This window comes from Chiloscyllium plagiosum, unplaced genomic scaffold, assembly GCF_037043375.1.
Source record: "Chiloscyllium plagiosum isolate Xiang-an unplaced genomic scaffold, Cpla_swu_hap1 HiC_scaffold_10, whole genome shotgun sequence".
In the NCBI taxonomy this organism is placed as follows: domain Eukaryota; kingdom Metazoa; phylum Chordata; class Chondrichthyes; order Orectolobiformes; family Hemiscylliidae; genus Chiloscyllium; species Chiloscyllium plagiosum.
This window is the reverse complement of record NW_028270148.1, coordinates 28,730,360-28,745,539: the sequence shown is the minus strand read 5'-3', so window position 1 is coordinate 28,745,539 and position 15,180 is coordinate 28,730,360. Positions and strand designations below refer to the sequence as shown.

At 38.3% G+C, this 15,180-nt stretch overlaps 1 protein-coding gene across 1 annotated transcript in view; it reads right to left on the bottom strand.

Moving 5' to 3' along the window:
* Window positions 1–15,180, bottom strand: part of fmn2b (formin 2b) — a 479,925-nt gene that overhangs the window by 145,650 nt on the left and 319,095 nt on the right. Inside the window, exons 13-14 of the mRNA XM_087990994.1 lie at window positions 8,476–8,535; window positions 8,179–8,299 (exon numbers count right to left, since the gene is read on the bottom strand). Of these exons, the coding sequence (XP_087847120.1) occupies window positions 8,179–8,299; window positions 8,476–8,535 (181 nt within the window). The remainder of the gene's footprint in view (window positions 1–8,178; window positions 8,300–8,475; window positions 8,536–15,180) is intronic.

Here is a 15,180-nt window from a genome sequence, read left to right as displayed (position 1 = left end):
AGTGTCATCCAAGAAGCTCGAGTGCCCACTGTTCATCAGGTACAAGTTGGCACTGGTAGCAAATCTGTTACTTTTACACTGCAGAGTTGCAGAGCCACACAGATTTTGAGACCTTAGAAAAACAATAAAATTAGGCGAGTTATTTTTAAATTCAATTTCCAGTTTTCAAAAATAAAACGATTGTTCTCCCACGGTGACATTATTTCCGGGCTGTTTGTGTCGCGGTCATAAATTTAATAAAAACAGCAGGATATAAATCTGAGCAGTATCAGATGAGTACTTTGGTGAAAACTGGATCAAACAAGCCCACTTTGTCACAGTGACGTCAGCACAAACATTTCACTCAGTCTCAATATAGCCCATATGCAGCTACCTGCTGGGAGTCCTCAGTTTCCCAGACTAAATTCCTATCCAAAGTGTGTCGTTAGTCTGAACAAACTGCATTTAGCCACAGACGTTTACTAAACATGGAGAGAAGGCGACAGCCAGCAAGTCAAGCTTTCCCGTCTATTTGCTTAGTTTGCAGTGATTTGTCTAAATGATGAACAGGGTTGCATAACCTTAGATCAATACAGTCAATCAACTTCTTTGTATGAAGATTTTCTTGAACTTTTTTTAAACAAATAATTCTGCAAGCTTAATAATAAATGCTTACTTCACATTCGAATCAACAAATTATAAAAAAAATTTAAAGGTGACTGGTTTGAATACAGAACTTGCCTTTGTTTACAAAAATCTACAGCAAGTTGAATTAATACAAACACAGGTTATAAATATTGCACTGAGAGTTGGTACGAGCGGGGCATTTTCAGGATGGCAACCAGTAACCAGCGGAGTCAATTATTTACAATATACAATGATGCCTTGCATGAGACAAGTGAATGCACTGTAACCAAGTTTGCAGTTGATACAAAAATAGGTGGGAAGGCAGGTGGTGAGGATGACACAGAGTCTACAAAGGAATGTAAGCAGGTTAAGCGAGTGGGCAAATATTTGGCTTGATGGAATATAATGTGTGAAAATGTGAGGCTATGCACTTTGGCTAGAAGAATAGAGGAGTTGAACATTAAATGGCTAAAGACTGCAGAAAGCTACAACAGTGTGATTTGGGAGTACTCATGCATAAATCTCAAAAAGCTTGTGTACAAGTTCAGCAGGTAATAGAAAAGGCAAATGAAATGTTCGAGTCACGGCTACCTACTGCACAGAAAAAGGCCCTTCAGTTCATCAAGTCTCTACTAGACAAAAATAACCAGGAGAAAGCGAGGACCGCTCATGATGGAGATCAGAGTCGAAAAGAGTGGCACTAGAAAAGCACAGCAGGTCAGGCAGCATCCAAAGATCAACACTTTAGGCATCAGCCTTTCATCAAAAAATAACCACCTAGCTATTCCAATCCTATTTCTCAGTACTTGGTCCACAGCCTTGTATACATTGTTCCTTTTGAAATATAGGCCAAAGTATAAAAATAGAAGTCTTGCTAGAACCATACAGGGCCTAGTCAGACCACTGCTGGAATACTGTGAACAGTTTTGGGCAGTTTATCTAAGGGAACACACACTGGGATTGGACACATTCCAGTGAAGATTCACTTGCCTGATCTCAGGTATGGAGGGACTTAATGTGTGAGGAGAGATGGAGTCGGTTGGTCCTGTACTCACTGGAGTTCAAATGAAAAGAGGCAACTTACTGAAACATAAAAGAGAGTTCGGGGGCTTGACACATTAGATGTGGAAAGGTCACATAATCAAATAAAACCTGACACCAAGTTGAAAGAGGAGATATTAAGAGAGATTATGAAAACTTTAGCATTGTTTTAAGATGGGTCTTAAAACTAGGAGTGGGGGAGCAGAATCAACAGAATTCATTTCAGGAATTCAAGAGCTCAGAACCTAGTGGTTAACCACGGGTAGGGCAAAAGGAATTGGAGAGGTACAAGTAGTCAGAGCTGGAGGAACACAATGTTCTTGGAAGACTGGAGAGATGGAGGTTGTAATGGCAATGGGCTAATGTACAATCAGCACTCAGTACAAATTAAAAAAAAAGGTTATAGAGAATATTTAAGGAAGTGAAGTTTTCAAGTGGTTAAAAAATGTAAGCCTGGGGACTTGCATTGGAGTAAACATGGTCTAAGCAGACAAAAGGCAGGAATGTTTTTCAACTGTCTTCATGTTTTTGCAACATAAAAGAACAACGAACAAAGAAAATTTACAGCCCAGGAACAGGCCCTTCGGCCCTCCCAGCCTGAGCCGATCCAAATGTACTGTCTAAACTTGTCGGTCAATTCCTAAGCATCTGTATCTCTCTTCTCCCCACCTACTCATGCATCTGTCCAGACGCATCTTAAATGAATCTACCATGCCTGCCTCGACCTCCTCTGCTGGCAATGCATTCCAAACACCCACCACCCTCTGTGTGAAGTACTTGCTGTGTGCATCCCCCTTAAACTTTCCATCTCTCACCCTTGAAAGCACGACCTCTCATTATTGAATCCTTCACCCTGGGAAAAAAACTTGTCTTATGAGTGTATACTTTTTGCTGATCACACACCTAAACACCTCATAAACCTATTCACAATGGGTTTCAATAACTTTTAAAGTAGAGTGACAAATCTGCTTTACGTTGCATTGTCTCATTTCAGATACCAGGTTTATCAATGTGTTGAGCTCAGAACTGTTAAATTACAGTTACGCTAATCAGTGTGTGATTGGAACTTTATCTTAAAGCTGTACTTTCTCAAAACAAATCAAATCAAATCAAATCAATCGCAGAGATGTGTTACAGCGTCATGCAATAGCAGGTCCTCAGTCTGTTATATATCAGGCTGGATAAACTTAAGCATGGGGGATTAAAGCACAGCTATATCCCTTTCTGTGATGGTAATTTCTTTGTTATTATATAAATGCGTGCAGCGTGCCACAATTTGACTCCATCCTAAGAAGCATGTCTGAGTCTGCAAATGAATGGTGAGTGGAGTCTACCAAAATTATTAGAAGCAAAACAAGTGAGAGAACTAATCCCGTTTAAAAAGACAAGATTAGTCAAATTGAAGTTGATTAAAATGGCCTAAGTTCTCAAAGGGAGGGGACCTTAAACATTCGCATCTTTCTTCAAACACCTTCCTTCATTTGAATTGAAAGCAAACGTATACTGCAATAACTGAAACAGAAAGCAACAATCTGAACCACGGGTATCACAAGAATAACTATCAATGACCCTACATTAGCTAGCAATCAACCGTAATTGAGTAGGCAAAAGAGATTTTAGACTTATAGCACCTCTAATGCAGTAGAGTATACCAAAGCATTCACAGAACAGAGGACAAGAGGGAAACTGTACATTAAGCCACATAAAGAGATATTAAGACCAAAACCTTATCCGGAAAACAGTAGGTGTTAAAGAACATCATAAAGCATGTGTGAGGGACGGGACGGGACGGGACGGGACAGGACGTGACAGGACAGGACAGGAAAAAGTGATTTAGGGACGAATTCTCTAGCTTAGACCTAGGGTAAAAGCAGCTGAAAAAGGGTAATGCACAAAAACTGAAGCAAATAGTAAAATGAAGAGAAAACTGTACCCTGCCAAGCAGTAGGCTGGTCAACGATGGAAGAACAGAGTTGAAAGCACAATACAGCGGGACTATGAGAGCACAGTATTTTATAGGAAGGAGATCAAAACACAACATAATTTAAGCAGTATTATGTTCTGGTATAACACACTGCAGGTAACCATGCTACAGCTCCCATTAGACCTGTAATTATTACCTTTACAAGGGCAAGTAGACATCAAGAATGAATTATTCAATTCATGAAGAAAACAAATGTGAAGCATGCACACTGTCAGGAATTAAATTCAAGAAATGTACTAGAAGTCTACATTTGGTTAAAAAATAAATCATGATTCAGCTACATTTCAGGTGCATTCTTCTGATGGTGATGATGATTTGCAGAATCTCATTATGCAGTATGATTTTAAATTAATATTTTTAGGTAGAATTTACAGTAGCTGGCAAATACAGAGCACCCATTGTTGGACTTGATCTTATTCTGTTAACTTAATGCAAATTGCTCCATGTAGATGAGTGAAATAGTGCAACATCTTCTATAGGGGCAACTAGGACTTGTGTAAAGCAGGGAAACATCAGAAAGGAGGACGCAACCCCTTGAACTTTGGCTGCCATTCTAAAGGATGATGACTAATGTGTAGTTTCACTTCATCCAGCTGCTTTTTGTCATACTCTTTGACACCCTTGTCTGGTAAAAATCTATCCAGCTTACAGTTAAAATTATTGAATGGAGTGGCTTTGAGCATGCCTCCTGAATGGTCTAGTTCCGATTTTGAGTTTGTACCTCCTCTTTGTAAACATCAGCAGCCAGTCAGAAAAAAAAAGCTTTTCAGTATCAAACCTATTCATTCCTTTCAAAGTTTAAAACAATTAATCAATCTAACTGGTTCTTGGCTTTCTCTGTCTCAGGGGATATGATACCAGTTTTGAAATTTTGCCTTAATCAAACCCATGCAGTTACTTGTGACTTCCTCGTGAATCTGTGTTGTGCCCCTTCCAAGTTGTGGTGTGCAGGACTAGTCCAGATGTTGGCTAACCAGAGTGCCTTTTTGCTCCAGCTGTGCAGAGAGGTAAGCATTCCATCAACCTTATACTTAACATTGTTACACACTCCTAAATATCCACGAGCCTTTGCTCTTTCCAGCATGTCAGTCAATTGGGTTGAAGAACAGTTGAAGTGCCAAGTCTGGATCTGAGTGTACTAATTAAAATTGTGTCATTTCCTGACACTAGGCTGGGACCCAGATCATTCAAAGGTACTTAAAAGTAGCTAGCAAAATCAGCTATACCCTGAATCCTACCTTTTGGCCATATTACAAATGGGAATAGAAACTACAAATTAGCATGTCCCTAACTGAATTGCAATCATTACAAAAGAAGGTAGAGATAAATTTCAAATATCTGGGTGTAAGTACAGCTTAATCGTTAGCTTATTACAATCTAGTCTTCCGGTATTCTTCACAAGGCAGGCAGTTACTGCTAAATATGACTTAAGTTAACATGGATGCATGTTTTCGCATTTCTCTGTTCAATCTGTACTGAGAATAAACTGTCTCTCTCGGATGTCATTTTTCTGACGGTAAGCTTTGACCAATCAGAACGTCACCTTGAAACAAATCTTAGGGAATATGTAGCATTCATGTCTCAAAATTGAGAACTCGAATTTGAACACTATGCACTGGACTGCTTTAAACTAGCAAATCTTTGGAAGGTTTTAGTTTATTACTTGCAAATTGGAATTTATTTCAAAATAGGGATTCCAAGAGTATAACTGGGAGAGGACCAAAAGGTGTGCAAGTTACAAGAGCATGAATTTTTGAATCCCGAGTTGACTCTTCAAAGATCTAAAAACACCTTGCTGCAGTTTTAATTGATTCTAGTCGCTTGATGAATGCTGTGATATGCACTGTAGAATAGAGCTTGAGCACAAAGCCATCAATTGCTCTGCTTGTCAAGGATGGATACCGATGGTTGTAGATGAACAAAAGCAGATTGGTTACTACAGGTCATCAGCCTCCAAGAAGAGCGAGGCTGGGTTTTCACGAAGTTATGGCATGTGGAGGTGAAACAGTTGCTGTTGGGAGCTTCATTTAAAGTACATAGTGGTTCAATACTGTTCCTTCATCAATTTATCATCGACTGACTTATCATTGTCCCCTCGTCCTTGTTATAGACCAGGCCAGACCCCTCAAAATAATTTAAGGTAGCCTGGACCCTAGTGTTTTCTTATTTTGAAGGAAGATGTGAAGTGAGCATTCCAGATGTGATGCAACTTTTAAACTGGTTAAACTACTTGATGTTAAGCAAAACTCGATTTATTTAAACATTACAGTTAAAATACAAACAAAAGAAAGAGGAATATAGAATAACCTAACTATTGGGAAAACCTAACTGATTAAGATATATATAGTACCTATTACTAATTACCTGTTTCAATGTAGCAATGTCCCATAAACACACTCCTTGGCAAAATGATAATTCAGACACAGATTCTCACATGTAGTTCTCCCACCCAAGAGGGGAAATAAAAACATCAAAAGAAGATTCAAAGAAAGTAGCAGTCGGGAGACATTCATTGAAGCCCCAAACAGCTTCTGCTTAAAACTAAACCTAAAAATCAAAAACAAAAAAAAACCTAGAAAACCTGGTCTGAGAGAACTGACCACACCAAGTTTACTTCCATTGTTCCAACTTTTTAAAAAAACCCAAAGGCCTCAAATTGTTTACTTTCTTAGTGACAGTTTGGTATCCCTGCCTTACAACCTCTATTGAAAAAAAAAACCAACCTGGACAAAATAACCACAAAGTGACAGCATCATCACACTCTATCTACTTGAAACCTATTATACAGAACTACTCATTAATAAGAAGTGGAAGAAGTGCACACAACCTTTGTATAACTTCAACCATGGTTGTTCAAAGAATAATAAATGGTTAATTACTGAAAGTCTTTGTGAAACACTCTTTCTTTCCTGTGTTCCACCCTATCACAAGCCTTTTTTTTCCAGTGTTCCACCCGTGTGTCACCAAGGTCTTACCAGACCATAGGGGCTGCTCTTTCCATTAGAGAGAGAAATGACTGGTGGGGATTTAACCTGAGGGCCACCAGACCTCAGGCAAGGTAAGAGGTTGAGAAGGAGAGTCCTTCAGGGTCACCTCAAACCAGGATGGTGACGTTCCACCCACTTCTTGCTCAAACCCCTTTAGTACCTTACTTTTCCTAGTTCTTCTAAATGGGTTATTTCCCTGAAAAATTAACTCTGTTGCCTGACCTGCTTGGTAATTCTAATACTGTCTGTTTTTATTTCAGATTTCCAGCAAATGTTTCGAGGATTTTGTGCTTGGTTCAGCTTCTTGGTCAGTGAAGCTAACATTCATTATTTCATCATCCAATAAAGTATACATTCAAAAGTTATACAATCTTACAGCACATGAGGTGACCATCCAGCCCATCATACTTGCACCATGTCTTTGGAAGTACTAATTAATCCTACTCTCCTATGTAGAGCTGTTGAGGACATGCAATGTACTGAAAGCTGAATATGCCATACCACCTCTCTACGTTATTGCTTCTGCTCACTTGCTCAATTATTGAACACATTTATTGAAGGCCGATTACTGAGTCCTGCACAAAACCCAGATAATAAGAATCTCTGAGCTAACAGGGCCTTGCTAATGGACACCATATACTGAAGAATATCTTGTATAAAAACTAAAATTGCAACATTAAATTTGAAAAAATGAGTTGTTAAATCCAAATTTTGCTTAAGCACTTATTCAACCAGCATATGATTGCTGAAAATTATTCTACCTGACTACAATAATGCAGTCACACTAATAATCTAGCCCTGTAAGAGACAAATGCCAAATGACATGATTGTTAAAACATTCTGGCAAGACGTATAGCAATGATTAATGGTGTACTCGGTCAGAATATTTATTATTAAATATTAACTAAACTTAAGCAAGGCCAAAGACAAGAAAATTACAAAGTATATTGCTGAAAAGCTATTCCACCATTGATTTGAAGTAATCTAATCTGTATTATACACCTTGTTATTTCACTGTGGGATAGCAATATGTACAATACAAAATGCCCTGAGGCTGCCCGTTCCTCCAAATACTATGGACACAATGCCCATCTCCGTTGATGTTGCGCAGTTGATCTTGCTTATTAATACAGGTGTAAATACACAGGTATTGTGAGAGAAGATTGAAAATTGAGAGCGAAAAGAATCAAAATATTCAAAGAGTGCTCCACTTGTTGAGCAAATAACACTAATTACAAAATCAGCATCTATTTCATTATTACTTTTTATATGAATTCAATATGTGCGTGAGCTAAGCTGAAGCACGGACCAACTGTACAGCAATGATTATTCTTAAATTATTCAAATTGGTACCAGATTGTGGTGACATTGGAAAAGCTTTTCACTTCATTTTACTGTTTTCTCACTGCAAAATACACGTGACAATAAAATCATTCAAAGTAGCAGCTACCAATTTTATTGATTTGATAATCTTTCTGTTTCTAGCTCCTGTCATAGTAATCCAGTGAGATGACAAGTACACCGCTCATGGACTATCAGTCGAAAGAGAAAATGGTTTACCTTTCAAATCCTTTTTCTGTTTACGGAGGTCCTTTTCAAAGTCTTCAAATTTCATTTGGGAAGCTTGAAACAAGTCCTGTGGTTCTGGCATGGGGAAGACACTTTGTTCTGTACCTGCATCCTGAGATGAGACATTTGGAATTTATCAACTGCAAGAAAATAATTTCCCTGTTTCTCAATCTAGTAACTAATGTATACCAACTTATTTTAGCAAATCTAAAATAATTTACTTTGTCCATAAAAATTACTTCAAAAGTTACCAAAAACAAGCAATTATTCTGTAACTAAAAAACATACCTTGTCAAAATTACGCAAATAATAGGAAACCAGATAGAACAGGAGATTAATGCTGTTATCCTGAAAGAGATAAAAATTGTTTGAGACAATGTGATATAGAGGAACCTTTATTACAAAGCACAATGACTATCATGTTGACATGTAAACTGTTAGCTCCCAAAACCCTATAACATTCCTCCCCCATTCATTTCAGTCCTTCCCAGTAGAACTCATGCTATTGCCCATGCCAGCAAGAAACATTGGCTTTACGGTATCTGAGACGATGCCAAGGCTGTCACTAACATTGTCACAAGTGTGAGAGCAAGACTCTAAAATGCAACATGCAATCACCTTCAACAACCAAGTCAGTAGACCCCATTCACATGCTAACCTTGGAGAAGCCACTATCTTTATTAAACAGTTCATAACTGGCTTGCTTGCCTAAAATGCAATCCTTCAAGAGTGGACACAACAATTAAAAGACAGTCAAGTCAGTCAGTCGGTCTCTGAATCGATTTTAAAGCTGCTAGTAAAATTGACAGTGTTAGAGACCTGCTCATAATGTTTTGTCACTCATGATTTTAGGGAGTAGGATGGAGTCATCAGAATGAGATTTCAATCATTTCTGTCAAGTCTGACGGCATTGCAGACTTTATTCGTGAAGGGGCAGTAATTCTCAGCTGTGTGGCTAACTGCGATAGCAAAATCAAAAATCCTGACAGTCACAGCTCTTGCTACTCTCCTGTTCAAAAAAATCTTCATATAGATCAAAAATACATTTAATGGTCATCAGGATTAACAAGGACCCGATATCTTTCTTTGGAATCCAAATTCAATTCCAATGCAATTCAATCATTTTAAGTGAACTTGAGAGATTTTGGGCAATAGTCTTAGTATTACATAAACAAAAACAATTAATTAAAATAGGTTAGTCCACTTATTTCCTTCAGCAGTACAAATAGTTAAACTTAGTTTTATTCAAAATTAAGAACAATCTGTTAGCGAGTTTTGAGAAGATTTGTAGCTCAGGTTTATGATAGGTCTTTAAGTTAGCTCGCTGAGCTTGAGGGTTTGTCTTCAGACATTTCGTGACCATACTGGGTAACATCATCAATAAGAATTTCTGCGTTTTAGGAGCAATGCACATTTAACAGACTACTTATTTTAAGCAAATCCATCTACAAGTGTTCACGACCATAGCTTCCATCACTCTAAGTCCCATTTAAAATCTGGTAGAATGGCCTGTATTAGCATTACTCCAACTATCCTCGTTGATCAAGTACCAGATTTGTTACAGGACAAAGAGATGTTGTCTCATTCAATAGCCCACCAGCATCATTTGCTTCCAGCATCAAAATAATTCAAACTTTAAGGAAGGTTTAACTCCATATACACAGTTAATTTTAAACTTATCTATTTGGATCAAAGGCTGATGTACCATCGGTGCAAGGCAATTGGGCATTCTGAATTACTTAGCTGAGAGTAACCTCAGTGATTTCACAGTAAGGTATAAATCCATGGCCAAATAAATGGAAGCAAGTCATCTGGATAGGCAGTGGATGCCACAAATATTGAGCATTTTATGTGGGTTCCCAATCTTTTCTATTATTATGCAAAAAAACCCAAAAAGGTTATGCAAAGTCAAGGTTGTCGGGGTAATTATTGAACATATGCGTTAAGAGCAAGAGTAGGTCACTCAAACTGAGCTAGCTCTATTCCCCAATGAGACTACGGGTGAAATGATTACTCCACATTCCCACACACACTCAATAACCTTTCACCCATTGCACATCAACAATCTGTCTCCGCTATAAAGATATTCAAAAACTCTGCTTCAGCTACCTTTTGAAGAAGAGACTTCTAAAGACTGACAACCCCCAAGAAAAAATACTCTCCTGATCTCGGTTTTCATTAGGTGACCTCTTATTTTTAAACAGTGATCCTAGTTCTATATTCTCCCATAAGAAAAACAAACATCTTTTCCATATTCACCCCATCAAGGGTCTCCAGGAACTTAAAATGTTTCAATTAATCTACTTTGCACACTTCTAAACTCCATCACGATCAAGCCGAGCTTATCCAAACTTTCCTCATCAGTCAACACAATACCCTCATTCTAGGTCATGGTTTATTAAAGCCTTTTAAACTGCTCATAATGCATTTACATTTTAATGATTTAAAAAAAAAGAGGCAATGCAGTATGTAGATGTGTTATCACTAATGCTCTGTGTAACGGAAGAGTAATCTCCCCACTTTGTATTCAATTTTCCTTGTTGTAAATAGTAACATTCTTAGCTTTCCAAACTACTTGTTTTACCTGCACAAAAACCTTGTCCACTTCATACACCAAGACCATAAGATGCAAGAGTAGAAATAGGTCATTGGTCCATTGTATCTGCTTTGCCATTTGTTGAGATCATGAGATTTAATAACCTTCAACTTCAATTTCCCTGCCTTGTCTCAATAACCTTCGATTCACTTCTTGATTAAAAATCTGTCTATCTCAGCCTTGAATATATTTAGTGACTGGCCTTAGCAGCCCTGTGCAATAAAGAATTCCACAAACATACTATCCTCAGGAGCAGAAATTCTTCTTTATCCCCGTGGATTAAATGGGTGATACCTTACTCAGGGATTGAATCTGCTGATTCCCGACTCTCCTACAAGAAACTTGTAACTCCCTTAGCAACCACTCTGTACAGCCCCCTAAAAATGTGAGATATTTTAATGAGTACAAGCCCAAACTTCTCAATCTTTCCAGGTAAGAGGAGCCTTTCATTTCCACATTCAATCTTGTGAATCTTCTTTGGTTTCCGTCCAATGCCTGTATCTCTTTCTTTAGATAAGGGAAACTAAACTATTCATAGTATTCCAGAAATTTTGCAAGACCTCTGTATTGTTATACTCCATTCCCTTTGAAATAAAACATTACATCTTTCTTCTGGATAACCTTCTGAAATTGGATGCTAGCTTTTTGTGATTTATTAATGAGGACTCCCCAATCCCTCTGTGCTGCAGTTTTCTGGAGTATTTTCTTATTTAAATTCTTCAGCATTTTATTCTTCCTGCGAAGTCCATTACTTCTCATTTGTCCACATTATATTCCATTTGTCAAGCTACCTCACACTCAGTCAACCTTGCTCTTTCGTTCTGCAGACTGTGTGATGGCATATTTACTTCCATCATCCACGTCATTAATATATATTGTAAAGAGATGTGACACCCAGTACTCATCCTTTGGCACTCCACTAGTTACAAGTTGCCATCCTGAAAATGCTCCATTTGATCCCTGTCATTCTTCTTTTAATTAAGCAAACCTCTATCCACAATTACATACTGCATATGACAACAGCCTATAATGCTGGGAGTAGTACAAGTCTCCTTATGTGCAGGACCTTATCAAACACCTTTTGGAAATCTAAATATATTACTTAGACCGAATTTCCTGTATCCATCTTGCTTGTTTCATTCTTAAAGAACTCAAATTTGTCAGGCATTATCACTGTCATGAAGCCATGTTAAATCTATGTGAGTAGATTATATATTTCTAAATACCTGATTATAGAATGGACTCTGTCATTATTATCACTGTCTTTTACTCTTTCATTGACAGTTTTGGGATTTTTCTAGAATATAACATCCTTGAAAGAGTATTACCCATGTATCACCACGTCTAATTGCTACCTTTAAATCCAAGGATAAAATTAATCAGATCCAGGTGACTTAGCCCCAGAAGTTTTTCTTGTACATTTTCTCCAGTGGTAGTTAACTTTACTGTCTTCCCTCTCTAGTACCTTCATTACATAGTATTCTTAGATTGCTATTCATGTTCACCACCATGAATCATAGAATTTCTATGGTGTTGAAGCAGGACATTTGGTTCATTGAGTCCACACCAATCTTCTGAGGAGCATCCCACTCAGACCCACCCGCGTACCCCATCCCTGTAACCCTGCATTTTCCATGGCTAACCCCACCTAGCCTACACATTATGGGTAATTTAGTTTTGCTAATCCACTTTACCTGCACATCTTTGGACTGTGGGAGAAAACCAGAGAATTAGCAGGAAACCCACACACACAGTGAGAATGTGCCAACTCCACACAGTCTTCAATGAAGATTGAAGCAAAGTATTTCGGTTGGTCGACTGTCTGACAAGTGAGTTTTTCCTTTTCTTTAAAAAATGACCTCCATCCATCATGTAATCTTAGATCATTTCTTATCCTACTTATTCCATTCTGTACTAACAAAGATACTCCACCACACTCACTCTCTTTCCTGCCTGTTCTTTTCAAACAGTCACATACCCAAACTAGGGCACCCAGGTCCCTTTACATTTCAGAGCTCTGCAATGTATCACCATTTAGAAAATGTGCTTCTCTTATTTCCTGTCAAAATGGACAATGTCACATTACTCCCAACCAACTCCCTCCCCAAACTTACTGTGTGCTCCATTCAGCCACTTAATATATCCTTTGTAACTTATTGTGCCCTATTTACTTATTTTCTTCCCTATCTTTATTTTGTCAAAAAATGGAGAAACCATCCTTTATATCTCTTTATCTATCAATTTATATAAACTGCAAGTATTTGACACTCTAGAACTGGTACCTACGGCACAACACTAATTTGATGAGCCATTTTTGTTTATTAGGTAAAAACAATGACTGCAGATGCTGGAAACCAGATTCTGGATTAGTGGTGCTGGAAGAGCACAGCAGTTCAGGCAGCATCCAAGGACTTTTGCCCGAAACGTCAATTTCGAAGCTCCTTGGATGCTGCCTGAACTGCTGTGCTCTTCCAGCACCACTAATCCATTTTTGTTTATTGCCCGATTCCTATTAGCCTACAGACAATGGTCTCTCAATGCCAAAACATTAATATTATCACCAACTCTGTTAGCTTTCAACTTTCATTTCAGGCAAATTTTTAAAAATATTTTTCAATAAACATAAGGCTGCTATCTCCTGGAATAGGATATTAATTGCTAGCATGCTGTTGAAGTTGCAAGAAGCTGTGATTCATGATTTTCTTTCTGTACATTTCTAACTACTTGCTCACTGTATGTTCACGGTATGACTGGCAAAGAGAGATTACTGATGGCGCGCAGGAGGGAAATGATCAATATTGAGAGTCATTAACCCAGTAGTGCTTCAGTGGTGTTGTCATCCCAACTATTCACTAATTCAGCTCCCACACTGTCAAGGATTATTAACTCCTCTATTCCCTCATTAGCCATTGGAATTCACTGCTTAAAGAAAACAAAATCATTAGTTCAAAATTAATTTCAAGGCTCATGTTTTAAGCTATGATAACAAACTCAAAGAACTGAACTGGTTCTCAGTTCATAAGGTTCAACAGCACAATGTAGAGGCCAGGAGCAAGTCTAAAGCCATCAAAAGTAGGCAACCAGACTTTTACAGAATAAATAAAACTTTGGAAATAGCCAGCAGGTTTGGCAGCAGCTGTGCAGAGAGAAGCATGACAAATGAGTCGTGATGGCTCTCATTCAGAACTGTCAGAAGAAAGGAACGCAATGTATTTTAATGCTGTTGAAAAGTGAGGGCAAGGGTGGAAGAGGAGGAAGAACAAAAGTGAAGGTTTTTGGTTGGGTACAAGACAGGAGGGATTAAATTACAAAGATGTCATGGAACAAAAGACGAAAGGAGTGTTAATGGCTGTGGCGAGAACACCAAGCATTTGTCCAGTGAAAGTCTGAATGGAAGAATAAAGAACAGCTTGGTCTATAAGCAAGATCATGAACAAGATTCAGACGGATTCTGGATCAGTGGTGCTGGAAGAGCACAGCAATTCAGGCTGCATCCAACGAGCAGCGAAATCGACGTTTCGGGCAAAAGCCCTTCATCAGGAATAAAGGCAGAGAGCCTGAAGCTGATCCAGACTCTCTGCCTTTATTCCTAAGGAAGGGCTTTTGCCCGAAACGTCGATTTCGCTGCTCGTTGGATGCTGCCTGAATTGCTGCGCTCTTCCAGCACCACTGATCCAGAATCTGGTTTCCAGCATCTGCAGTTATTGTTTTTACCCCAAGATTCAGACGGATACAGGACAAAAAAAAACATAATCAGAGATAGAGATCCTATGGGATCAAAAGAAACCCATTGCATTTCTACTTTCTTTCTGAAGGTCATGTTTGACTTGCAACATTAACTTTTTCTCTCTTCACAAATGCTGCCAGAACAGCTGACAATTTCCAGCATTGATTTTTCTCTCCAGATTTCCAACATCTGCAATATTTTGCTTTTGCTAAAACCTGATTTTAAAAAGTCATTTAGTGGTACAGAAGTTGTATACTGCTGAAAAAAAAAGGGGACTAATTTTGTCAAAGCTTTTGGTCTTGCTTTCATTAGGACAATTTGCAAGAAATGCGAAATCTAAGAGAAAACAACATTTTCATTTACAATGGTATGATCCTGCCAAAAATAAACCACTCCTGTTTATCACAGATAAGGAAGATGCTATTTGAATTTCAGTGCCAGTGTAATGTTAGGTATGTAGGTCATACACTCAAAAGAGGATGGCTGATATCACACTGCAAGTCAGTTTGACTGTTTGCAACAAGGTCCTGACCCTATGCAAGTAGCTGACACTTTCAAAACTCAACAGCATCTAACATTAGATATGATTTGCAATTGGACCACACTTGCCACGCACGTCTGAGTGTGCGAACTGACAACCAATTTACGATTGAGCGTCAGGCTCATCGTA